The sequence below is a fragment of the Andrena cerasifolii genome, chromosome 6 (assembly GCF_050908995.1).
Source record: "Andrena cerasifolii isolate SP2316 chromosome 6, iyAndCera1_principal, whole genome shotgun sequence".
NCBI lineage: Eukaryota > Metazoa > Arthropoda > Insecta > Hymenoptera > Andrenidae > Andrena > Andrena cerasifolii.
In genome coordinates, this window is record NC_135123.1 from 7411223 (window position 1) to 7436581 (window position 25359).

Genomic DNA, 25359 nt, shown 5'->3' on the forward strand with positions numbered 1-25359 from the left:
GAATAATATCGGAAGCGTGGCGCTCGGCGTCGCGGCGCGACGCAATCTAATCGCGCGTACGGCAAAGGCTGCGTGGTCGGGGCCGAAAGATCTGACGCGGTGCACCTAGGGTGCAGAGGTGGGGGCGAGCGCAGCGGCGTGGTGGGGCGACGCGAAAGGGGAGCGAGGGGAAGGGAGAACGGTGTCGGTACTCTGACGCAGAACGGGCTGACGGTGACGAGGTGGTGGGGAGTACACATAAACCGAGCATAAACCAGGCATAAACTTCCCCCCACCGTGCGGCCGCGTCGCCCCCCTCCGCCGGTTAGCCATCGAAATCCTCGTTACCACCACGATCGAAGCGCACCGCCGGCAGACACGGATCCGCGTACACGCACACACTCGCGCGACCCGCGTCGTCAGCCTTCTCGCATCAAACTCGAAGCCAGACGACATTGGGGCCAAGACGGCAGTCGCGAGTCTCGCGCAGCGTGCAGTCAGTTTGCAGGCGGACACCGTAGCGAGCGGACGTGCCGCGTCTCCTGTTCTCTATCTGCTCGTACGATCGTACCGAGGGACTGACATACGCTCCCTGTCACCTGCTACCCGGACAGGGTTCAAGTTCATCGGTTCCAACGGAGGCGAGAAACTCCGAGTCGCGGTGGATTCATACACACACACATATGCAGTGATCTCTCGCAAAGTTTCTTCGTGTGCCTTCGTTGTTTCTCTATCGCGCGTAGAGGCATCGCATCGGCGGAGACGGTTCTCTCTCTGCCCGATCCATTCGCTACCTCAACGACTGTTTCGATAATTTCTTTTCGCCCGCAACCCCGTCTACTCTGGTGCGACGTAACGCCGCGATCACGCTCGTGGCACCTGTACTGGATTATTTACCCGTGGAAGAGGGGGTGGAGCGGTTACGAATCGAGGCGCGACCACGAGCGCGTTATTATGACGGTGAGCGTCCTCACGTCGGTTCGACGAACGGGATACAGCGCGCTCAGCCAGTGACCAAGCTCCGTGTACCCGCGGGAAACTGTATTTAGTCGAGCGTGTTTGCCAGTTGACGAGTGCACCGCACCGTCTGCCTTTTGGAGCTACTTTCAACGGAGCAAAAGTGGATCGCTGTTCCGTCGTTCGACAGTGCTCGACAGAATCTTTCAAAATTGGTGAGTAAAGCACAGTTTCTCCTGTACGTATCGCGAGGAGGAGGTCAGGCACGCGACTCGACAGAGAACGGATTCATCGATCGCGCGGAGAGCGCAACGTAACCTAGCGTCGCGTCGCGTCCGTTGTCTCAGCTCGCTGAAAGAATCGACGATCGACGATCAGTATCGCGGTTCTTTCCGCGCGGCGGAAACGAACGCTCGCCGCGATTACGAGGCGGCCTTGTAATAATTCGTAGAGCAGACCGTTATCTACTAGAGACTCGTCACGCGCCAGGACTTTGAACCAAAACCCTCGCCTGAACTATCGACGGTACGTGCTCGGCTCGCGCCTCCGGATTTTCGAGCAACGCTTCCACATGCAGGCTTGCTTCTTTGTTGCTCCCGTCGGCGACAGTTATTTCGAGGAGCGACTGGCAGTCGCCGAAACAATGAAACCGCGCGTCGTTCCCGATTTTCGATCGCCGACCCGGAGCTTGCGCGCGCGCGCGCATATCCGTCGACCCTGAAACGGCAGCCGTCGGGAGACTCTGACCTTGGCGAGATATTCGGGTGACGCAACGTCTGGCGGAGTGCAATTCGCGCTCGAGAGCGCAATAAACTCGATTGTTTTCGTTCCGATCGATTTCGACTATCTTATCGCGTTATCGCCGCGCTCTGAATCACGGGCCATCGTACATCGCTCGGACAGGGACAACGGAGACGCGAAATCGATGACATCCCCGCGGAAAGGGGAAGGCTGGCTACGAACAGGACCACTGGCTAGGCGCGGAGAACAGAGAAGGCTGCGCTTACGAAAGTCCTCGTGCAACGCGGCAACGATTGCGTCACTCGTGACGAGCTCGAAGAGAGGACTACGATCCTTATCTATCCCCCGGCGGAGAGCGCGCTGTATATACACGCTCACGTTTCTCCACCGGAATTCCGTGGAAAACGGCGGGACGGAGGAAAGTGGATGTTTTCCAGCGAAGCGAGGCCGCGATAACGGGCAGCCGTGAAACGAATAGCCGGACCGGAATGCGAGATTAGATCGCGGTGCGTCTCGGGCCTTCCCACGTGGTCTGGGTCCCATCGAAGAAGACGAGGGAGATCGATGGTGGATCCCCGGGTTCGGGGAAGGGAAGCTACGCCACCTTCGCCACTCCGTGCCCCCCCTCTGTCCGCGTTTTGCGCTCCGCCGCTACATATCCCCCCATTCTCCGATCGATCCCACTCTCCTCTCGCTTGGCGTCGCCGCCACCTTCTCTCTATCGCGGCCCGAACTGGGCCACGGCCTAATTTGCAGAACTCTCAACCTCGTCGTAGCGTAGAGCGTGCGTGCAGCGCTCGGAGGCGAAGGGCGCGCACGTGTACCAAGACGCTATTGGCGCTAAACGAGAGCACAGGTCCGGGGGGTAATTCGGCGATTTCTGCGCCCGCGTAAAGTGCAACGAGGCGGTAAGACCGCGGAGTATCGCGATCTATCGATAGATATCCGGGGTGAGGTCAGCCCCGGACCGTGGACTTTGCGGATTCCATTGTGCGCCGGTTATCTCGCGCGGTCGATCTAGATTGTTTGGTGTCACATCAATCGGGATTAGCGGTATCTGCGCTCCGCGGAACCGCGTGACGCGAGCGGGCTATTATATTCGCGTGCACGCGAGCCTCGGCGGAGTGCAGTAGGAGGCAAGTAGCGGAATCGGCCGGCCACTTGTAATTCCTTCGCCGATAAATACGAGTTTCTTGTGTCGGATAACGCGATATATGTGTTCCACTCGCTGTGTCTCGGGTGCCTACGGATCATTGCGTCATCGGTCGTTCATCGATCACGGGCGGCCGTTCCAGCACAATTTTCGCGTCCTATAGCCATCCGCCAGCCGATAACACAGGCCAGGGCTTCGACTCGACTCTTGCCGGAGATCGCACCAGGTAACAGTTCTCGGTACGCTCCGCTTCTCCGCTCGAGCAATTCCCAAACCTCCTCTCGACTGATTCTTCTCCATTCCATCGGCTAGGATCTCAATGGTTCGTCGTCGGAAGAAAGCACGTTTTACAGTAAAATGAGCGCGGAGGTCGCGGAGGTGCAGCGTCGTGAGACGGTTCCCCGATCGAGGCATGATCGGGGCCCGTTGGTTTATCAATCATATTAGGAAATATCAGGCTCCGTTGTTCGCGGGTGACCTTTTCGCGTTAGTATTATGCAACGAAGGTGAACGGTCTCGCGTAAGATGGAGCGTGCACGTGTAGGAGTCACGTGGCGGAGAGGGAGGGGGGGAGCGGGCTGGAACAGAAAGCGCGAGCCGAGCGAATTGCGCGAGCATTTCTATGCATTCGCCGACGGTAGTTGCATCACACGCACTGCATTATTATTTTCTCGGGGCTGGTCTCTCGCATTGTTTATCAGTCGAAACGCCCACCAGGCCGCTCTCCCAACTCCCGAACCCTTTCGTTTCGATTGAATAACGATTGAAACGCAGGCGATTCAAGCTCACCGCCTCTCTCTCTCTGCGATTCTGTTATAATCCTTCCCGCGGTATCTTCCACGTGTTCGTTACGTAAGACGAGCTCGGGACGAGACGCGTGTGTGTTCGCGCGAGCCTTAACACGTTACCTCAGGTCACGTGTCGACGGGCGACAAACGCGAGCAGGCAACACGCGAAACTCGCGTGGAGCGCGTGAGAATCCAGATAAGCGATAATCGGTAGCGCGCGAGGATCGCGCCGTCGTCGAATTTTCGTTGTACCTTGCCAATGTTTCCCGCCGGTATCTCTGTCGATACCGATTCCCCGACGAGGTGGGCTTCTCGCGAACCCTGCACCTCGCACGCCCGATAACGAGGAAAGCTATCGTCGCCCGTGTTCGCGAGTAGCAACCCACGAGTTATCGCCTCCGGTAATTCGTATTCGAACGGCACTGCAAATAGTTTAGGGTCGGCGTGGAGCGCAGTCGAAGGGGAAATCTGAGAGATCGAAGGAATAGTCCAGTGAAATTAGGATCTGTCTTCGGAATAAATCCCGCGAAGCTAATTTTTGGTATGGGCCTTTATTTAGTCGTTTTAGACAATATGTCAAAAGTCCCCATCGATCCGACCGCCGGTAAAAAATTTACAAAGGGTTGAAAAAAACAACTGTTTTTCGCGAATATCCCGTTATCTAGCAGTTTTGCGAGAAATATAGTTATTATACAATTTATAGCCTAGGAAATTCTCTACAAAAAAGGTCATATGAGTTTTTTTCGTAGGAGTAATGAAAATAGAAAGAAAGAAGAAGATATTGCTATGGTGTCTCAAAAATTAGAAGCTGCCAACATCAACGTGAAACACGCTCAAGACGATGCTTGTGTTCTCGTTACTCCTACGAAAGAAACTCATAGGATCTTTTTTGTAGAGAATTTCCTAAGCTATAAATTGTATAATAACTACTTTTGTCGCAAAACTGCTAGATAACGAGATATTCACGAAAAACAGTTGTTTTTTTCAACCCTCTGTAAAATTTTTAGCGGCGGTCGGATCGATGGGGATACCAAATAAAGGCCCATACCAAAATTTAGCTTGGTGGTAATTATTCCGCAGATTCGACAGATATCCGTCCAATTTCACTGGACTAGAAGGGCTAGAGACGGAAATAAAGAAACTGATAGACTCATCAGAAACCTCTGATCACTCCGTGTCGAAGAACAGCTACTTCCACGATTCTTCCGACTTCGCGTCCAGCGTTATTTTCGTCGCTTCTTTACCGTCCACTTCATGCTCGTTCGACCGCTTATCGCGGTATTGTATAATCCCGCAAGTTCCCATTGCGTCACTCGGCGCGCAGAGTGGGACAATTAAACGAGGCCACTCGGATCTCTCTGTCGCTTCCGAGTACACGAGAAAAGCAAAGTCGATCTTCCTATCCGCGCTCCTCCAGCGAGCGCGTCTCCTGCGGCCCACCATCGAGCTTTCCCAGGTACTTAACCGTTCCCGTTTAAACGCCCCACCCCGTACACCCGAGGTCACTAGCTCTCCTCCAAACCGTTACAAGCTTCCACCGCGTGGAGCGTAGCTGTTACTACACCGCGCACTCCACTTCCTAAAACGATCTCGATCGATCTCGCCCCTCCCTCTCCGTCCACCCACGGACGTCTGTGTTGTCCCGTTCGAAGAGGCGACCAGGGCGGGCGGGAAGCAAGGGCGCGAGATCCGGATCGTTCTCGAACGAAGCCACTTTACCTAGCGCCTGAGATCGCAAGCGGCGGCGATCATTGGGGCGTGAACGGCGGAGCCAGTCGCGCAGCAATCCCGCCGGCAGTCTCTGCTTTTCGGTTGGCGGTCGCGTTATCGCGGGGCGAATTGCATAATGAGCGGGAAACGAAATCGGAGACCGGTTCGAAATGCCTGGTGTGTGTTGCCGGTGCCGATAACGGTATCAGCGCGCTCCGCTGTTACGTGAGCGCTGACCGCAATCGTAACGCGCGCCACGGCCACTGCAGAGAGGCTCTCCGAATGCTACCTATATCGAGCGAGTGGCTGGCATTGTGCACGTGCCTTTATGTACTGTACTTAAAGTTCGACGTACTCCACCGAGGAACTATTTCAGGCCCGCGCCGCAGCCTTCTATCCCCGCATTTTTGGAACGCCCCTGCCTCCCCCTTCCGCTCCTCGGGCGGGCCCGTTGCCTTTTAACCGCTAAAAATGTCCCGCGAAAGAAATTCCCTCGGGACGTCCACTTGCGCGCCGATAAAGGCTTCCTCCGCGCCTCGGGGGGCAAGCTGGGCGAATAGGAGAACGGCGAACAGAGGCTCCTTGGAGCGCGCGGAGGAGCTGCTAGAATTCCTGGAATATTCGATAGCGTAGATAAACGGGCCTCTTCCTGGTATCTACTTGGCCGAACAGATTCGCCGCGGCGATAAGCGGGACTGAATGAAGGGAATTCGAGCGTGCCTGCCCGCGGTTCTTACGCGTTACGTAACATTGCGCGGGGGATTGGAGCGCGCAACACTCCCTGCGGAGAGGTGGCCGAAGATTCCTCGAGGCTCGTAGGAGCCGCAGTTACATCCCGGAGGTATCGACGCGTCGCGACGAGCACGAGGAATTCGGTGACTCGCGTGGCCAGTTTCAGGGTAATGGGACGGATAACGGTCGTGTCCTCGGGATGCTGATAAGAGAGAGAGAGGGAGGGAGCGAGCGGCGGAAGGAGAGCTGCCTCGAAAAGCGGGCTGGGCGGAGAGAGCGCGATAAAGAACGGGCGACGACGAGGAGGGAGGTCGAAACGTTAGCGCTGCGTACACAAGGAGAGAAGAGGAATGCCTTTGTCGTTACATAATCGCGCGTCACGCGGCCGAGTTGATACAATTTGGAGCAGCTCCGGAGGAGGCGCGAAAAGAAGAGAGTCACGCGAGAACGATGCGTGCCCCGAGATTCGCGAAGGGTCGCTCGATAACGCGTTTAACTCTTGCGGGTCATTGCTGCACTTCCTAGTGGCCCCGCTTCGGCCGCGCTGATTGATCGAGTGATCGAAACGTGCCCGAGAATAGTTGCGGGCAGTTGGATATTTAGATAGCGAGGGGTTCGATTACTTTCGTCATTGTTTTTGTCTGTGTAAGCGTGGTCGGATTCTCGCAGTGGTGTCTCTTCGCAGAATCACAGCCAGATGCGTGGGATTAATATCGAGCGCGGCGCGATGAGTCGCGAGCCGCGAGTTCTCCGCGCGCGACGCCTTCGGCGAAGAGTAATCCGGGTGGGCGACACCCTGAAATATCGCGCGAATAAATTTGTTGCGGTGCCCCGTGGGCCGCGCTACGCTCGGGTCGTCCGTTGCATTAGCGCGCGGTGCGCGTTCCCCGAAAGGCTGGCGTCGGAAGAGAAACAAATGCCGGCTGGCTTGGCGTCGGGTCAACGGGAATCGCCTCGGCGTCACGCGGAATTTACGCTTCCCGGCCGTATACATCGAGATTATTAGCCACCAGAAGCTGCAGCGCCGTCGAAACGGCCCTGTAAATTCCCCTGATCGGCCTGGGGTCTCTTAAATTTCATCTCGCCCCTCTGCCGCGAGAATTCGCCGCGCGAGAAACAGAAACGCGCGGGAATTGGTTCGCGCGATCGCTCCCCCAAGTTAACGATCGACGCGCGGTTCAACGAGCAAGGAAACGAGGCACAGAGGTTGAAGCGAAGCTCGAGGGGACTGCGAGAGAGATACGATAAGAGGATTCCCTGGCACGCGCACCGCTCCGGAGAAAAAGAAATGCCTGGCAAGCATATTCGATGGAAAGCGAGACCGATGTCGACGGGCCACGTGCGCGGTCCGTCGCCATTGCGCAACTCTGCGATACATCTACACGTGCACGCGTGACAACGGGACCCGTGTCTCCGGCTCGCATAATCTCTTCTCCGCCACTTTGGTAGAATTAGTCAGCTAGCCGCGATTACGACCGCCACGTAACTGTAGCGGCTCCCCTCTCTCTCTCTCTCTCTCGGAAGATAGGGTCGCGATAAGTCGGCGGTATCGTCGATGAAGATTCTACTCGAGAGACACGTGCCCGGTTGGATCGTGCGTCGAACCGATCGTTTCTTGTTTATGAAACGTTATCGGCGCACGCTCGGTGCACCGTCGGAACTCGTGCCTCGCAGCCCTCCGCGGGGGTTGCGCAACGATCGAAAATAGAAAAGCGACTGGGCGAAACGGGGCGGAAAAACGAAACAGGAAATTATGCAACTACGTTTTAGGGATCATTCATCGCCGGTCGTTCGACCAAGTGACGGCCGCGCCAGCGCGCGTACAGAGCGTATTAATAGTGGCGCGGCGTATTTACGGATTTTCCAACGAATAATCGCCCCGTCGCAGGATGACGCGCGAATGTTTCCGCGATCGTAACGATATTCGCAGCAAGGCGGACACTCTCTGCCCCCGCGCACGCGTAAGAAAAGAGCGCGCGCTGCGTCGGCTGGTCCCGAGTTGCGTCACGAGTCACTGGGTTACAACCCCCCATACATTTGACGAGGGAAGATCTCGAACCCTGAAATTCAAAAAATTATGAAACTCTGTAAATATGTGGGTGAAGTCCTCCTGAGTACAACGCAATTTCGCTTGCTGCTCAAATTCACTCCAAGAGGGTGCAATTGACCCCTGGATTTTTTTCTATTTTGTATTATTACTCGCGAACTATAAGAGATAGAAGAAAAAGTGTGCAGGAAAAAGTTACTTCTTTTAATTAAGACTATCATTTAGGTAACTTATAGTCCATACAGTTCTTACAGTTGAGTTGTAACACAAAAATGGAAAGTAGCCGGATTTTCAGGAGTCAATTTTACCCCCTTAGAGTGAGTAAATTTAAACTTTAAACTTTGGGGATATGTAGAGTTTAATATAGGTATGTATTACGCAATTTTTTTGTTTGCTGCCCAAATTCACTCTAAGGGGGTGAAATTGACCCCTGAAAATCCGTTTTTTCTCGATTTTGTGTTATAACTCGCGAACCGTAAGAACTGTAACAACTTTAACTTACCAAATGATAGTCCTAATTGAAAGAAGTAACTGTTTCCTGAACAATTTTTTTCTATCTCCTACAGTTCGCGAGTAATAATACAAAATAAAAAAAATTTCAGGAGTCAATTGCACCCTCTTGGAGTGAATTTGGGCAGCAAGCGAAATTGCGTTGTACTCAGGAGGACTTCCCCTACGTATTTACAGAGTTTCACAATTTTTTGAATTTCAGGGTTCGGGATCTCCCCTTGTCAAGTGTATGGGGGTTGAAACTTGGTAACCCGACATACATGAAAATGGTTACTCCTACGAAAAAACTCATGGGACCTTTTTTGTAGAGAATTTCCTAGGCTACAAATTGTACAATAACTATTTTTGTCGCAAAACTGCTAGATAACGAGATATTCGTGAAAAACAATGTTTTTTTTCAACCCTCTGTAAATTTTTTACCGGCGGTCGGATCGATAGGAACATTTGACATATTGTTGGAAACGACTAAATAAAGGCCCATACAAAAATTAAGCTTGCTCGGATTTATTCCGAAGACAGATCCTAGCTTCACTGTACTAAAACCCCAACGACCGATCGCGCCCGTGCATCTTCAAACTTTCAAGTGCGCGAAAGCGAGCAGCCAATAGCGATAGATTTCGAAATGTCCATTCGATTTCAACAGAGATAACGCGATTACGTTAGAACTACCAGCGACATCCTTGCGTCGAATCTATCGAGGTACGCACGCGCGCAAAGTGCATTAGGATTACAGTAATCACTCAACTTCGCAAGCACAGTTCTGAAACACGCTGTACGCGAACTGGTCGCGCGTTACCGTCGTTCGTCGGTTTACGAGCGCGGTGTGGCAATGTGTTACCGTTCCGTGGAAGCAAGATCGTACCAGGAACGAAGAGAGGGGAGAGGTGTTGAACGCAACGCACTCCGTCCGGATCAATTCCAACGCTTGCCCAACGCCACGTAATTATTTCGTGTGTGCGTGACGCGCGCGCCAGCCAAGGGTCCGCTATTATTATCTCCATGGAGAAATATTGACCCCGAGACACGAAACCGAATGCTATACGCGCGCGATCCTCGGCGCCCGATACGATCTTCGCGTACGTGCACGTCGCTTTTGCGCAACCGAGTGCGGCTTTCGCCGTACGGTTAGCCGCGTTTATAATTACCGCTTTTCGCGGCGCGCTCGGGCCTTCCATCATTTTTATCGATCGCTCGCGGAGCGACCGTAACCAGTTTCGGGCGCAGGTTTATCCCGCTAATTGAACGTTACACGCGCCGCGGCGTTTAGTATCCTCTAAACGCCGAGCCCCGACGAGCCGTTGCCAGCGTTTAACGGCGGCCAGTGATTTTCGAGTTTCCCGGAGAAAAGGGCGACAACCTCTTCCCTCGCTACGAGCCTGGTACGTACACGAGTGCGTGCCCACGCACACGTGCAGGCGCCCTCGCACGCACTCTGACTCCCGTTGCTGCACGGGCGAGACACACGCGTAAAGAACCGTGTAATGGCTAAATATGACTCAGCGACAACGTGTCGCGTAGCCGAGGCGAACCACTTCGATTCCTCCGAGCCTGACAAAGGGTAGAGGCGTCAAGTTATCCGTGAGGTTCAGGGGAGGAAGTGGAGTCCTGAGTAATTTGTAACGAGGAAAGAGCTTTAGTTGAAGGAAGTAGATGGTTCCGCAGTGGCGGAGGGTAGCGATCCTCCTAGGGAGTGATCGGTATAACCGCGCAGCCATTTTGAAGCAAAACCGAAAAAAAAATATAACCTAAACGTTTATCTGTCTCTTTCTATCAGTATTTCTGTCTCTTTTTTTACAGTTTCTTTCTCTGTCTACTTCCGCTTTTGCTCCAAATCGCGGCAACCAATCAGCGACGATACGCGTTGTTCCGATCACTAACTACAGGATCACTAGTGGAGGGGACTCTGTCGGTCACGCCGGGAAATTAAACGGGATCGAAACGTTATTCGCCGAACGGAAGTGCAGGCGGGATTCGGACGAGATCTTATTTCGGTTGTTCGGCGAAATTAAAGCGACACGTAAGACAGGCCAATGTTTCGTCAGTTTAGAAATTTCGCGTAGGCGACGTTGTTTTCCGCCGTGGCAAAAATCATCGGATCGATAAAGCGCACGGTACGACGACATGAGTCACGCGAGAGAAGTCGTGTACGGTGACTTGGGAGCGAAATTCCAAGTGATTGCTCAATTTCGAGCGGGCCTCGTGCCTCGATAGCGGCGTTGCAGCGAATTAAGAGACCATTAGGCTACACTCTAAACCCTATCTCGCCGAGCGCCCATTTATCTTTTCCCATTGAACGTGCCGTAAAGCAGGAGTTGCAGGTTATGGGGAACTTTACGGTAGATACTCGATGATCTGTGTCGCTGCCCTCTGGTGGCCAAGCCCGAAACTGTTTGCAATTGTAGGTACAAAAAATAAAATGGGGTTCGGACGTCGCGTGGGAATATCGACAATGGTAATTCGAGGGAACCACGGCCAATGCGAACAGTTTCCTACTTGCCGATGACACAGATTCCGCGGAGACAACTGGAGGCGCAGGATACATAATCGACAGAGGGAAGGGCACGTCGCAGCCTCGTTGGGATCGTAAAACTGCGATTGGCGAGGCCGCGGAAGCACGTTGCTGCTCGGCCGTAGAGCGTACGTGATTAGAAGAGATCCACGTACGTCTCGACGACGTATTTACCCGAACGGCTTCCGCGGTATAAGCGGCTTGACATTCGCCGGCAAACACGCGCGTACAGCACGTGGACGATGAAACGCGGCGCACGGCCACGATGCAACGAGGCTGTTACGTAATTCTCGGCCCGCGTGCTTCGACGGTTAATTCACGAGCTCGCTCTTTCCACCTCAACCTCTCTTTCTGCCGTTTGCTCTTTCGCGTTTAGACACGAGGGTTCGATACCCTGCGGCTATTCCGTTCGCGTCTGTTTGTTACGCGTGGAAGGAGCGGACGCCGGTGAAGACGAAGATGAGGTTATTTGAATGGGGGGAGGGAGATAGCACTAGCGGCTCGTGGGGCTGGCCGAGCACTGGACTTGGTCCCACGAGACAAGTCCAGTGCTCCACTGATCAGATTAGAGGAAATAATCGTTCTCTCGGGGAGACCACGGATTCAGATAGAGAGCATGAATATTGGGGAAACACGGTGATACGTACGTATATCGCGTCCACAGTCATCCTTCCCGTCTCCATCTCTGGATATATCCAAGGGAGGCTGCGTCCTTCACTGAACACACAGAACACTGATACCGGGCCACCTGCCGATTTTCACGGCTTAAACACGCGCGACACTGATCACCACGCGTTTAACACGAGAATTCTGCGCGCACGCGACCGCGTATCCTCGGGATGAACGATTCGATCGAAACTTCTCGTGTTAGACGCGGCTTTCTGACGATTTCACGGCAACTTTCCGCGGGGACGCGACCGTTACGCGATTTGCCGGGAAACGCTGAGCGCGCCTCCGATTCTCGAACTTTTGCTTGCGATTCTCGAACTTTTGCTTGCGATTCTCGAACGTTCCCTTTCGATTCTCGAAGTGTTGCTACCGGTCTCTAGAAGTTTCGCCAGACGACCTGAGAGGCGCCACAAGCGCGGGCCAGAAATATTCCCGATTCCCCTGAAAGTACCATTATTCCATCGATTTCAGGCGTTAAATTGACAAATACGACTGGAAATACAATGTGGACGATGGGTCGAATAAAATTAGCACGCTTTCGCGGCAGCTATTATTGATGATGGAAACGAGACGTATCTCACGTTTCCCGTTCAACGTGAGACACAGAATCGTCGCTTTCGCGTTGCATTAACCGTCGCTTGTGTAAACAAATATTTTCATAAACGGGTAGATATCGCCGCGAATGCAGCACGTGGCACGTTTTGTAAAAACACACGTGCTGGCTTACGTAACCGCACCCTCGGGCTCCAAGTTATGCCCGCTGGTCCTGCGATGCTCGTAACTAACGAACGCAGCGGTGAATTGTTTCTAATTACTCGAAAGCACGTTGCTTGATTAACGAATGAAGCTAAGATCGACGATTAAGTCATCGCGAGTCCTATCGCCTCGTAGGTCGCGGATTATCGCGGATATTGCGCGCAGGTTTTTTCAGTTTTTTCTCTCTCTCGCGATAGATCGGAACAAAGTTGCAAAGTGCGAACGTTATCGTTCTCGACGGTTATCGCGAGCAATTAGCACGCGTAACGAGCAATCGGTCTTATAGTGCTACACGGATTTGTGGAAGCGTCTGCACTTACGTAAGTCTGCCTCGTGCCCGGTCTGATCCTCATCTTCGCGATATTCTACGAGAGTTTGACACAGCAATCGACGAACACAGCAATCGACGAACACAGCAATCGACGAACACTGCAATCGACGAACACTGCAATCGACGAACGGAACTACGTAGCGTACGTTATAGGGGGCACTCGCAGACTGGGTTAGGTCGCGTTCACGCACTATCGAAGTGAAGCACGTGCTTTCGTATGCGATTCCATGAGCAAGTGAAACAACAACGGTAGACATTTACTTTATATTTATTCTTCCAATAAACAAAACTGGAAATATTTTACAGGGAGACATAAACGGTTCGCAATTACATATCGCTACGTATCAACAGTTCGATAGAAGTTAAGAGGTAGGGAGCCTTAATGAATATGAACAGGGATACTGGAACAAAGGGATTTGCTTTCTTCTCGCATTTTTGTTACAAATAGGCGATTCAGCAGAGGCGTAACGATTCAGCTGGCAAAGATCATGGTTAGGTTCACCGACACCTCCGACCTTGAGGAGCGCGACCTTACCCAAGGCTATTTTGCGACTTGCCTGGCTATTGTTCGAGCTGAGTTTTGTTGGCAGTGCGAGCACGTCTTTCGATCTCTCGGAATTCTTCACCTTTGGCCGCTGGTGTGCCACTCTGTATGTAACGGTTACAAAAACTCGCGAAGCTCTCCCTGTTAGGCGCGATATGGTCGATTACCACTTGGACAGGGTCGTCCTAGAGCCTCCAAAGCGCCCGACCACGTCCCTGGCATCGAAAATCATTGTACAAACGAGGTAGTGCAAACACAGCAGTAAGGCAATGATCTTCGGCGCGCGCTCGACGAATACGAATGGCCACTTGATACACAATGCGCACCTTGAACAGGCGCGTGACCATGCTCCTCCTCGGCGGCTGTTTTCCCTTTTTTTTCTGTATTAAATATTTACTCCCGTTGATAAGAATCCTTAGGGCGACGTAGCGGAGATCGCTAGACGTGGGTGAACACGTCCAGCGGTAGGGAATACATTAAGCACTTATTTGTTCACGATAAACCCGCGGCCTTCGCGTGACATTCAACGCCGTATCAGGACTACAAAGAGACACTCGATGCGCTCAATTAGTTCCATTAATGAAGGAACAGAATTCTAATCCGTTAATCTCCGATAAATCGATTGCTTATCTCTGAAAGCCGAGTTTCATCATCCGCGCTGTGCAATGTGGATAATTAGCTCGGGTGAACAATTGTTCCAGGAACTTTCAGTTATCGTTGAAGCGTTTGACGTCGACACCAGGTGTGACGCACGGTTTTCACGGGAATGCGTCACCGAATTAAACCACGATGGTTTGATTACATTTCAGAGATGGGACATGTTACAATTATTACGCGCCCTGTCACCGGCAAAGAATGATCACAATTGACTCACGCCGCGGGATCGAGTTAGTACTCTGGTTTGAATTCAGCAAGGCACGCCAAGTGATCGGTGTGGATCGTAACCTGAAGCGGTGCGTAATCGACGGTGACAAGAAAAAAAGAACGTGGCTTAGGAGGTCGGGTATCTGTAGAAGTCTCTCGAGATCATTCTTTTCCTTCTTCCTGATTCCGTATCGCCGCGACCTTCTCTCGTTAATGGTCCACCGTCACTCGGCAATCGCGTGACACCGCCGTACAAGGACTGCGTTCTGTCCGTGGCTAGTGCCTCGAATGAGTTCCTTGGAACGTGCTCCGTTGTGTCACCTGCGGATTAATAAATGTCCCATTTACCGGCATTAAGGACTTTACCTCCAAACCGGAAGGCCAGTTGCGCTAACGTGCGCTACGCCGTGCTAGTCCCGTTTTAGGCGCGTGATGTCAGTTCTTCGTTTACAAGCGAAAGGTGACGATGCGGTTAATAAGAAACTGCGCGATCATTCCAAACAAACGGTTATTAATGTACATACTGTTATAGTCTAGCCTCTATTCGTGGCGCGCGTGACTAGCTTGACATGTCACCGAGCTCCACCGCATCGTCACCGTAATCGTTTGGCACACAGTGCGCGGTGCATTCGTCACCGCCGTTAATAAACTCATCCCGTCTGTTGACTCGGGAATCGTTCTCGTCGCTATCTGACATTTAAACCGCGGTCGGATAATATACGGTGCCATTAATTCCCTCGGATTATCCTTTGTCCCGCTCGATCCGAAATCGTATGCAGATTGTCGCGAGTCCCTCGCCGCGCCCGCCCCTTTGCCATAGCTGCTAAAATAATGGTTGGTTTCGTGTGCTTGCAGATGTACTAAGAAGACAAATTATGGTGGCAGAATTTGTCACCCGTCAGAGTGGTTCGCCGATCAATGGTGAGACCGCGTGCCTGAACAGCAACATGCCGGCCACCCACACGATGGCGCACGCTGGTCACGGTGGCCACGGCGGTCACGATGCCCACGGGCCGTTGCCTCCACTGACGCATCCGGGGCACCACGCTGTCCCGCCCTCGATGCAGCAGCACCAGCACCAGCCTCAGCAACAGCCGCCGCCGCAGCAGCAGCAACCCCAGCACCACCACCACCATCTACAGGCCCAGCAGCAGCAGGCGCAGCAGCAGCAGGCCCAGCAGCAGGCCCAGCAGCAGGCGCAGCAGCAGCAGCTCCATCACCTTGATGCCCAACAGGTGACGACACACCCCGAAAATTTCCCCCCGAACTTCGACATCAGAAAAGAGCTATTTTCTCAGCGCAAGCAAAGGGAGTTCATACCGGACAACAAGAAGGACGACAGCTACTGGGACCGCAGGAGGCGCAACAACGAGGCCGCCAAGCGGTCCCGGGAGAAGAGGCGATTCAACGACATGGTGCTCGAGCAGAGGGTGATGGAGCTCAGCAAGGAGAACCACATCCTCAAGGCGCAGCTCGAGGCGATACGGGACAAGTTCGGTATCTGCGGCGAGTCTGTGATCAGTACCGAGCACGTGCTCGCCGCCCTGCCCTCCGAACCCCCCATCAGCGTGAAGAGGGCGAAGCTTCCGGCCTCCGCGGCCCTCCTCTATGCCAGGACGCCCAGTCCCGTGCACACGTCCGTGATCCATCAGCCCGTCAGCGGGGCCCGATCGCCAAGGTCGCCGGCCCAGCTCTACGTGCCCGAGACCACCGCTTACCCCGAAGCGGAGAGCTTCCAGTACCCCTATCCTCACCCAGCTATGCACCTAGACACCACGAGCGCCCTCAACCTGTCCCGCGGCCGTCGCGCTCAGTCCCCCTTCGAGCTGTCCTCTGGAAGCGGGGACGAGGGCCCCCAGATGGTGGTCAGCTCGCAGAACTCCACAGCTAACAACAGTCTGCCCCACAAGCTGAGGCACAAGTCGCGCATCGGCGACAAGGACGCGGCCAGCGCGCTCCTGGCGCTCCAGGGCATCAAGCAGGAGCCGGGACCAAGGGCGTCGCCTCCGTGGGACAACGAGGGGTCCAGCGACGAGCGCGACTCCGGCATCTCCTTGGGCGCCGAATGGACAGGGCCCGCCGTGTCCGCCGTCCCCGAGAGCGAGAGGGAGGTGAAGTCGAGGCTGGACCGCCTGGCCTCCGAAGTAGCTTCCCTGCAGTCGATACTCCGCCTAGGCAAGTCGGCGGACAGTCTGACGGGACACCCGATGCCAGCGAACGCCGCTGTGAACGGGCCTTGAGGCGGGAGCCAACCCTTCTTTCTTCGTGGCTCCCGAGCGGACAAGCGAAGAACCACCATGGCCCTGCACCGTGCGCGGGCCTCTTTGTGATCCTCGAATAAAGATCGACAGATCTTTGAGCTGCGTCGGACGCGACGGCGGCGACGATGACTCCTCGCATCCACCACGAAGAGATAACAAAAAAGTACTCTCTTTCTTTCCTTCTGGACGCTGATTCGCGCTGAACGTTTCCAAGTGATGGTAGTCGGTAGCAGGAAGTAGTAGTCACGCGATTCCTGCGTATATCCTCGGAAGGGAAAGAGCTCGAGTGGACGTGTACAGATTTCATTGGGAGCAACTGCTACCGCTTCTGCAGTATTGGATCCGCGTGCACTTTGGTAGCAGCTTAACGGTCGGATATGGTAGACCGACTAGAAGAACGTTTAGTCGGTCAAGTGCGAAGAGGATCGATCGGATCGACTGTCGGATGCCCTGCGCTGAAATGGGTTTACACTGTCCACGCTATCGTAAACGATGATTTAGTTGATAAGCTGCGACTAGTGTATAAGTAACTTAACACTGTAAGACTTTCTTAGGCTATTTCGTTGATACTATCACCCCATTGTACGTCACCATCGAGTTCGTTTTCTCCGATTCGGGCAATCACGTGTAGCGGCTAGACGAGTCGATCGTTATTATTTGGCTATCGCGCGCTAGACCTGCGCAACGGTTCGGAAGTAGCTTCGCCACTTGAGCGCGCTCGATTCGTATCGCCCTTAACGCCCGAGAGACGCGAACTCGAAGATCTTCGGACGATCGCGTTATTTATCCCCCGGCACGCCCCGGCGGGAGTGCTTGATCGAAAGAAGCAAGGAAAAAGAAATGACTTCGAAGATCTTCGGATTCGCGCGGCGTCGAGCTTCTCTCGGGTACACGAATTCATCCTCCCCGATTGATGATTGGTCGCGCAACCGGCTATTTCACTACCGCCAGTTATCCTTAACGATTAAATCCCCGCGTGGTTATCGAAGCAAAGCAATAACACCCTATCTTATCGTTCGATCTTCTCTCCTTCGAGATCGCCCATTCTTCGTCGATGTTCTCCTCCGTCGTAACGGGGGCAGCGGGGGATACTTGCTGCAGAGCCAACTGCCTGTTAGCATTCGCACGCCTGGCTTCGATTCTCGTTTATTTGCCGACTCTTCTATCACTCTGCGTTACCCTCCCCCTTGGAACCGAGCCCGCAGGTCGATCCGCAGGCAACGCGGGGTGCCCCGGAAGCATCGATCGATGAGGAAGAACCTCCGCGCTCCTCTGAATCGTTATATCTCGCCCTCCCTCGCGTCTTTACCTCCTCTCTCGCCCCCTTTCTTCTTCTTCTTCTTTTTTTTTATACTTTTGCTATAAGCGATTAATCGTGACCGCGTGTGTACATATTGTATGTATAAGCCAGAGGGAGCGTGTACATTTCGGGTTTCGCGCTTGCTGGTGCTTCACCGTCGAGAGAAGGTGTCCTCCAGCTGGTCGGGACGAGAGGGTGGACCGCGAGACTTGTCGGATACCGGGAACGCGCGGTATCCAAAGTATTAAGCGAGCCTATAGCTGTGTATGTAATTGTATATATAGTGCACATATACAAGGAACTATACATATTATATATATATATATATACGTATATATAAATACATATATATATATTTTTTTCAAATTAATGTATTTTTCGATATCGTGTGAGAGAATCGGACGGAACGGTCTTTGCGCGTGCGCTCCTATGCGTAACGCTATTGTGTCATACGCGAATGAGAGGACGTACTGACATCCTTTTTATCGGTCGGTTGTTCGGTGAGGAAGAGAAACGATAAACCTGTTTGGAAAGGAGGGAGAGCAATCCGTCTCGCGAATCGAAGGGACTCCTTCTCGGAAATTCTATGGCGAACGCCACGGGCGGATCGATCGAACGATCGCAATCGTGCTCGCGATAGGCAAGAAAACCGAAGCGGCGAATTGACCGGACATCGATCTTTCCCCGGGCAGTTCGTTGCCGATCAACGCGTCAGTCACCTATTTATTTGAGGAGAAACGGAGAAGTCGGGATCGTTCGATCGGTGCGCTCGTCGATGTGTCCACCGCTCTGTGTACGTCAGTGTGATAAGCCACAAACGTTAATCTAAAGCCACTATATTTGTAAAACTTTACCTTTATTTATTATCGTTAATCGCCTATACGGAGCCGCGTGAAAATAGCATTTCGATCAGGGAGAACCTCGGGGTTCCCCCGCTTACCGTTCAAAATACTATTCTCTACTCGGCTCTGCCTATGTCACGGGGAACAACTGCGCCAACGATTTGCGAGCGAGACTACAGAACGAAAAAAGAAACGATTCGACGCGCTTTCACTGTTTCATTAGCGACCACCGCGGCTACCTTCTGTGGCGTTTGTAATGTACGAGAGGCATATCAAGTTTGAACGCTCCCGAGCGGGTGCGATCTGTCGGCAGATCGGGCGGCGCGTTAACTGTGTTTATTAGGGTTTCTGTAAGACGCATCACAAGACTGTTTTCTAATCGTAATCGGCGTTATTCGCGGAAGGATCTCGTTGTCCGTGTTTATCCTCCCTCCCCTCGTTTGTACTTTTTACGTTACTTCCCCTGCGTGAATTTTTCTATATTTTATACGGCATGTTTTGTATTATTATTATTATTAATCGCGCGTAACAATGTTCTGCGAACGACACCGCCCCAGCAATGATCGATGGACTCCAATTGCCGCCGCTCAAACGTTTCGCAGCTCCCGCAGAACGAATGGAAGTCGTTACAAAGGTTCGCGCGTCGAGTGGCGACGGGAATGCGCACGATTAATTTTCACTTTTCGCTGTTTGTAAATAAGCGTCAACTATCGGACAAAACGTGCCCATTAATTAGCATTACAAAGTCGAATCTGTTCTGTTCTCATTCGCGCAAAGGCGACACGCTCGCTTTCCAACGTCACGACGCAGAATTTGATCGTTGCTCCGCAGTTGATTTACTGTAACATACCACGAGTGCCTATAATGACGATGCCGAACGTGTATCCCGCAGTCGGCAGTGAAGCTAACAGTTCTCTAACAGCCTCCGCCCGAGATCGCCGAGCGCGTCTCTATCGCGCGACGATGATCCTCTCGATGAGACCGGGCTGTATTTGTAAATACGAACGCGTCGAACTCGTTCGTGATCCGGGGACAGAGATTGCCACGAGCCGCGATCGTTGCACGCTCTGCTCTCAAGAATTCCAAATAATCTCTACTTCCCAATCGAGTAGCTTGCCTCGCGGGGAAACGTTAGCCTCGACCACGGCGACCATAAATCAATATCGTTTGTACATAAACTGCACTTTTGCCAAAAAGCACGCTATTCGTGCCGATGGAAGTGGCGCAAATATCGAGTGGGCGTAAGAAAAAGCATCGGCCGGAGAAGGAACCCCTTCTTTTTTTTCTATTTTTTTTTTTAAATCTCTCTTCGTTGACCATCTCTCGCGTCTCCTTTAACCCGTTACCCCTTGAAATAGCTTCTTTGAGAACGTTTCGAATACAGTTCCTATACAAGTAATGGTAAAGCGACTTAGACGGTCGGCCGTTGTCCACGATAAACATGATTCCACTACGAGAGTTTCGATCCTCCTTTCTCCGGCTGTTACGGAGATATAAGTATTTAGATCTAAGGGACATATCCACAGCGTGTAGTGTACTTGTATATGAATACCGAAATAAATATTTTCAATGTTTTTGACAATAATCGGATGGCGTTTGACTTGCTGCAACCCCTTCCTGCTTGCTTGACCCGTCTACCCGTAGCGTGGAGCGTAAAGAACATAGAATTGCTCGTATCTAGGAAACCATATATTTCATACGAAAACGTAATAGAGATGTAAAGAGACAAATATTACTGAAATACACCCAAAAGGGTATATAGAATGGATTCGCAATGGCTATAAATACAGCGACAGTAAAGACACCATGCGTTAACGTGAAAAAAAAATATAAAAAATATATCCGTAAAGTTAATTTGTACAGTTTCAAAGTATAATTGTCGATCGTGCAAGTGATTAGACGTCAGAACGAAAGAAATGTGGCCAGCACAGCCGACGAATCTACGATTGTCTATGATGTACCTGCCCGCGTTAGAAAGTGAAGCAAGTATCGACATCTCGGTGCCAATGATGCGGCCGTAAGTAGCGTAAAGAGCGACGTATTCGCACGTTCTCTCGTTTTAACAATCGTACATCCTTTTTTACATGCTTATCGATTTTTGTAAAACTATGCGCCTGCAGCGATTTGAGATTTCGGTATCGACAATTCGGTAGGCGGGGCGAAGACACCAGATTCTTTCATATTTAAATACGAAGATTATTTTCTTTTCTTGCACTTGGTCCTACCGCGACGTCTGCGCGAAGAGTTTGGACGAGTGTCTGTCTTCTTTGAAGATCTGCGAACACGTCGAGCGTTACCACGCGATACTTTCATCTTTAATGAAAGCTAGAGGAGAATTACTTACCTATGAACCCTGTTCACAGACACAGAAGTGTGCTTTTTTAACGTCAAGTGCTGCTGGACCAGTTCCGCCAATTTACCTTGCTGGGCGAGCATCGAAAGGAAAGTGCAAATAAACTCATCGTAATTGTGTGTTCTACGGCAATCATCGATCTGAAATAAAACAATATTCTAGAACTCTTAAATTTTCTACTTCAGGATGTACTTACCTTGTATTTGTTCCTCTTGTCATTTTCGTCCTTTAAACTGGTCTCACAAATGCTGATTTCGTGCTCCAAGTTCTTCAACAAGGCTAGAAGATCTTTGGGCGCAAACGTGTGCGGTTCGAATAACTCTGGGTATTTGGAACACAATTTCGGGTCGATCTTTTCAACCTTCTTCTCCTCGGTAACAGTATCCCCGTTACTAGTTTTCACTCTAGCATGTGGTATTCTAACTTCTCCCGACAAGCAGACCTTCTTATGCAAGTGACCACTGTCGGAAACTAATCTTTTCCCATTTATATTAATATTCCCAAGAGAACGACCTGCTTAGGAACGTATACTTTATGCATTGTTATAAGTTTTGTGCCCTAATGGATCACAGTGAGTGAGGCAATGACACATATACATACTCAAACCCGCCTCGTTCTTCTCATCCCCAGCAACTCTAATTACAACAAACTTTTTAAAATCTTTCGTGGATGTTGGGCTGCTCTGGCCAGAATTCCACCCCCATGCTGCGGACAAGAAGCCATTGATTGTACGATAAAAAGAGTGCGAAGATGCTGGCGGAGAACGGGTCAACTAACTGTATCTCGGAGGTGCCAAAGAAAACGATGAACCGTGGGGGAATGTGTGAAAGGCAAATAGTACCATCAAGCAGGACAGTTAAATTTTAGTTGGCTAGGCGACAGCGCACGTAACGTTACGACAAGATGAGACTGATACTTCTTATTTTCTCTTCTATTCTGGTAACAGCGTCGTCGAAATGTCCAGAATCGAGGAAACCAGACTCCACTAGCTGCACCGTGTTTTATAAATGCGTGAGTTTACCTAGTGGCGGTTACGTTTGGGTACCCAGTAAATGTACAGAGGGCTTGGTAAGACAATCCACTATTGCATTAGTATCACTCGCTGCTTTCAACATTCTTACGAACTTTTAATTCTTAGATATTCCAGCCGTATTTAAGAATGTGTGTTCTACCCGGTGATTCCTGGACATGTGACGCGCTGTCGACAGAATCATCTATCATAACAAACAGGTACGATACGCCTGATTTAGTGGACCCAAATGAAACTAGTTACATGGGATTAACACAAGATCCTTCAAATTTTTCTGAACTCATTGATTCGTCATACACTACTGATAGCATTCCTGATCAAGAACTCGTAACTCCGTATCCCCTAATTGAAATTGATGGAGCAGTGGAAGATAAGCATGAAACAAATATGGATAATGCTCCTGTAACTAATCTTCTAGATTATGGCTATTTACAAGCTCAGAATCATACCACGAAGGATTATTTGATGTTAAATCGATTGATACGTCACTTATTGGTTTACAAAGAAATCACAATTCCTTTAGAATTGCTAGCATCATTGCCACTACCTACGCCTTCGAGAAGTAGTATAAGTATAAGTGAAACTGTGCCTAACGAATTAGAACCCTCCAAGACCAAGCAAAGAAGCGTGTTAATGAATTATCTCATACAGAATTACATTCAGCAGAATAACTTGCAAAATACTATTATAACTACTGCGAAATCACAGAACGTAACTGATACCAGGACAATTTTAAGAGAAAACGACGCAAATGAATCGAAGTTAAATATAGAAACTCCAAGCAACGTCTCAGAGATATCGCTGGACGATTCAGAGAACGAAAATAATATAATTTTAATTACTGACAAGTCGGGAAACAGGGAGTATCTATCTGTCGAAAAATATAAATCATTGGGTTATCATATAGACTCGCGATTTGTTCACGTAATTCAGTGCGTAAAAAATGTTCGTACGGCGAATACTACCGACTGTGTTAGGTACTATGTCTGTGATCCAGAAATGATTTCTATAGAAGAATATTCATGTCCATCTTTCACAGCATTTAATAAGTACACTAGAATATGCGACAGAGAAGTTTATAATAAGTGTATGGAAAGTAATCGAGGGAAAACGAAGCCTTCAGAAGGGTCAGACATCGAATCTCAAATAATTGCGTCGGAAAAAAATATATGTACAGAGCACGGCAAAATAAAAGATCCAAAGTCTGAATCGGGTTACTATATTTGTCATTCTTCGTCAGATAAATTGCAAGGTTTCGAGTCGATGCTAATGACCTGTCCGAATGGCTTAATATTTTGTCAAAGCAAAAAGGTGTGTACAACAAAACGCCTTTGCAAACTAAGATAAAGCGGAATATCTGTCCATTTACCTTGGGTCGGAGAATTAAAGGCGGACCCAATCTCGGATGATGTATCTGTACTAGAAGAGCTGTGGGCTGGCGATGTTTGAATTCGAAGTGGAGTAGCATAATCCAATGCACACATCACTACTTTCTCCATACCACTGTAGCGTTAAAGGATAGATGTTAAATAAAATGTTTGAGAAATATAAACCTTGATTAATCTAAATCTACCTACTTCGATTCAGTTTTTCCAGAAGTTATGCTGGAAGCTGACTCCTCGATATCCGCTGCAGTATCGCTACTTCGTTCAACGGTGATAGCCGGTACCGAAGAAGATTCGTCGATCTCTGATTTATTGGGTAGAACATTCTCATCCTCAGTTTTGTTCTTCTTATCGTAATGTTTCTCCGATTTCTCCGAGTCATTCACATTTTTTTCAGATCCATCTTGATGGCTTAGCTTGACAAGTTGCTGTAATGCCTCTAGTACTATCTGTCTATTCGTTTTCAACATAGTTAATTTATGCGAGATAGCGAGTCGCCTATCGGGGACTACAGCCATTAAGTTAAATCTTATGTCCTGCAGTTGCTCTCCTGTTGCCATTCCCAGACGATCCGTGATTACTCGTCTGAATTGTTCGGTCCACTCTTCGTGCTCCTTCCACGGACCATGGTCCATGGGATACGGTTTCAAACCATCCAATTCGAATAGTCTACCGTTGATTGGTACGTAGCTAACAAAGTGGAAAGCTTCCCCGGTGAATCTACCGGTGGAGACACCGGTATTTTTATCTTGCCGCCTCTTGGCTTGAGGCATCGCGTGCGAATTATGCGCGCAAGCCAATTCGGGTGTATTACCTATTGCCCATCCTTTGTTTTCTGGACACATGCCAGAAGTATGCATTTTCAGCCTGGATAAAGTTGTACCCAAATGGATATTTGGGCAATTAAGTAACACAGAGAGTAGCGCATGGGTCGCGCAACTGTTGGGCACAACCTATAAAGGAACGAACTGTTTAGAAAACAACAGGTAGGACAACGACGAGATACGTGGGATGGGCTATAATTACAAACTACAATGCACCTGTTGTGCAAAAAATATATTGTTAACGATTTCTTCATCTTTCACGAAGCTCTCATCTTGCTCCACAACTTTGCGCCTGGACCTCCTCTCCTCTATCCAACGAAATAGGAATATAAAGCCATACACTGGACCCTCCAAAGATTTTTGCAGGTCATATATTTCTTCCACTTGCACACCCTTCACCCCAAAATCTTCCAGCAGTAACGTGAATAAACCTAACAATGCAAGATATGTGTCAACAAAAGAATACCATAAAAGGGCACAATCACTTGATTGCTCCTTTAATGCTACTGCTATTAGAATACAATACAAGCACAATGCTGGTGTATAAAAGTGTTAAACTGAATGACAAACATCACGAAATTACACCCATCTAATGTGCTTCGAATTTTAAATCTCCCGAAGCGTAGCACATTAAACTTCTATGCTCTCATAACGCATTCTCTAGTTCTTTGAAATCGGGTGTCATTAAAATAGCATTATTCCGGGATTAATCTCTCGTACCTGGGTCACTTTCCAATTCTAGCCAACCTTCAGTTAATCGATTTATATCAACTGGCATTCTGTGTTGAGACTTTTATTCAACACAGAAAAAAATCTCACATTCTTCCAAAAATTTTATTACGCTGTAAGAATTAAAGGCGCCATGTTACATCAAAATACATATCATGTGACCCAGTCACGTGGTAAAAGAAGCTTAAAGAAGTGTTAAAGCAATCTTCAATAATTTTTATCTTTTTACATATTATCTAACGAAATTCATTATCTTAATGGGAAGGTGCTTCAACTCAATTCGAATGCCCTCGGAGAGGTAGTTCCTCGCAGTTTCTTTCGTTTCAAACTAAACGGGTGGTGCAT

At 50.4% G+C, this 25359-nt stretch overlaps 3 protein-coding genes across 5 annotated transcripts; 2 read left to right on the top strand and 1 right to left on the bottom strand.

The window, feature by feature from the left end:
* Positions 1 to 386: 386 nt before the first annotated feature.
* LOC143369627 (uncharacterized) lies at positions 387 to 20278 on the top strand. 2 transcript variants are annotated; one of them, XM_076813803.1, is made up of 3 exons: positions 389 to 1151; positions 15146 to 15525; positions 15589 to 20278. In XM_076813803.1, the coding sequence occupies exons 2-3, from the start codon at positions 15166 to 15168 to the stop codon at positions 16528 to 16530; spliced, it is 1302 nt and encodes a 433-aa protein (XP_076669918.1). In that variant the 5' UTR covers positions 389 to 1151; positions 15146 to 15165; the 3' UTR covers positions 16531 to 20278. The 2 variants fall into 2 exon arrangements, with proteins under 2 accessions (XP_076669917.1, XP_076669918.1); XM_076813802.1 differs by having other exon boundaries at positions 387 to 1151; positions 15146 to 20278.
* An 89-nt stretch (positions 20279 to 20367) lies between these two features.
* Calypso (ubiquitin carboxyl-terminal hydrolase calypso) lies at positions 20368 to 25206 on the bottom strand. Of its 2 annotated transcripts, none has more exons than XM_076813788.1 (8): positions 25006 to 25206; positions 24502 to 24716; positions 23654 to 24414; positions 23446 to 23579; positions 21647 to 21751; positions 21243 to 21559; positions 21038 to 21186; positions 20368 to 20968 (listed from the first exon to the last, which is right to left on the bottom strand). In XM_076813788.1, exons 1-8 carry the CDS (start codon positions 25061 to 25063, stop codon positions 20890 to 20892), a joined length of 1818 nt encoding a protein of 605 aa, XP_076669903.1. In that variant the 5' UTR covers positions 25064 to 25206; the 3' UTR covers positions 20368 to 20889. The 2 variants fall into 2 exon arrangements, with proteins under 2 accessions (XP_076669903.1, XP_076669902.1); XM_076813787.1 differs by having other exon boundaries at positions 21243 to 21562.
* Positions 21754 to 23448, top strand: LOC143369626 (uncharacterized). Its single transcript, XM_076813801.1, has 2 exons — positions 21754 to 22114; positions 22185 to 23448. Exons 1-2 carry the CDS (start codon positions 21950 to 21952, stop codon positions 23421 to 23423), a joined length of 1404 nt encoding a protein of 467 aa, XP_076669916.1. The 5' UTR covers positions 21754 to 21949; the 3' UTR covers positions 23424 to 23448.
* Positions 25207 to 25359: the final 153 nt, after the last annotated feature.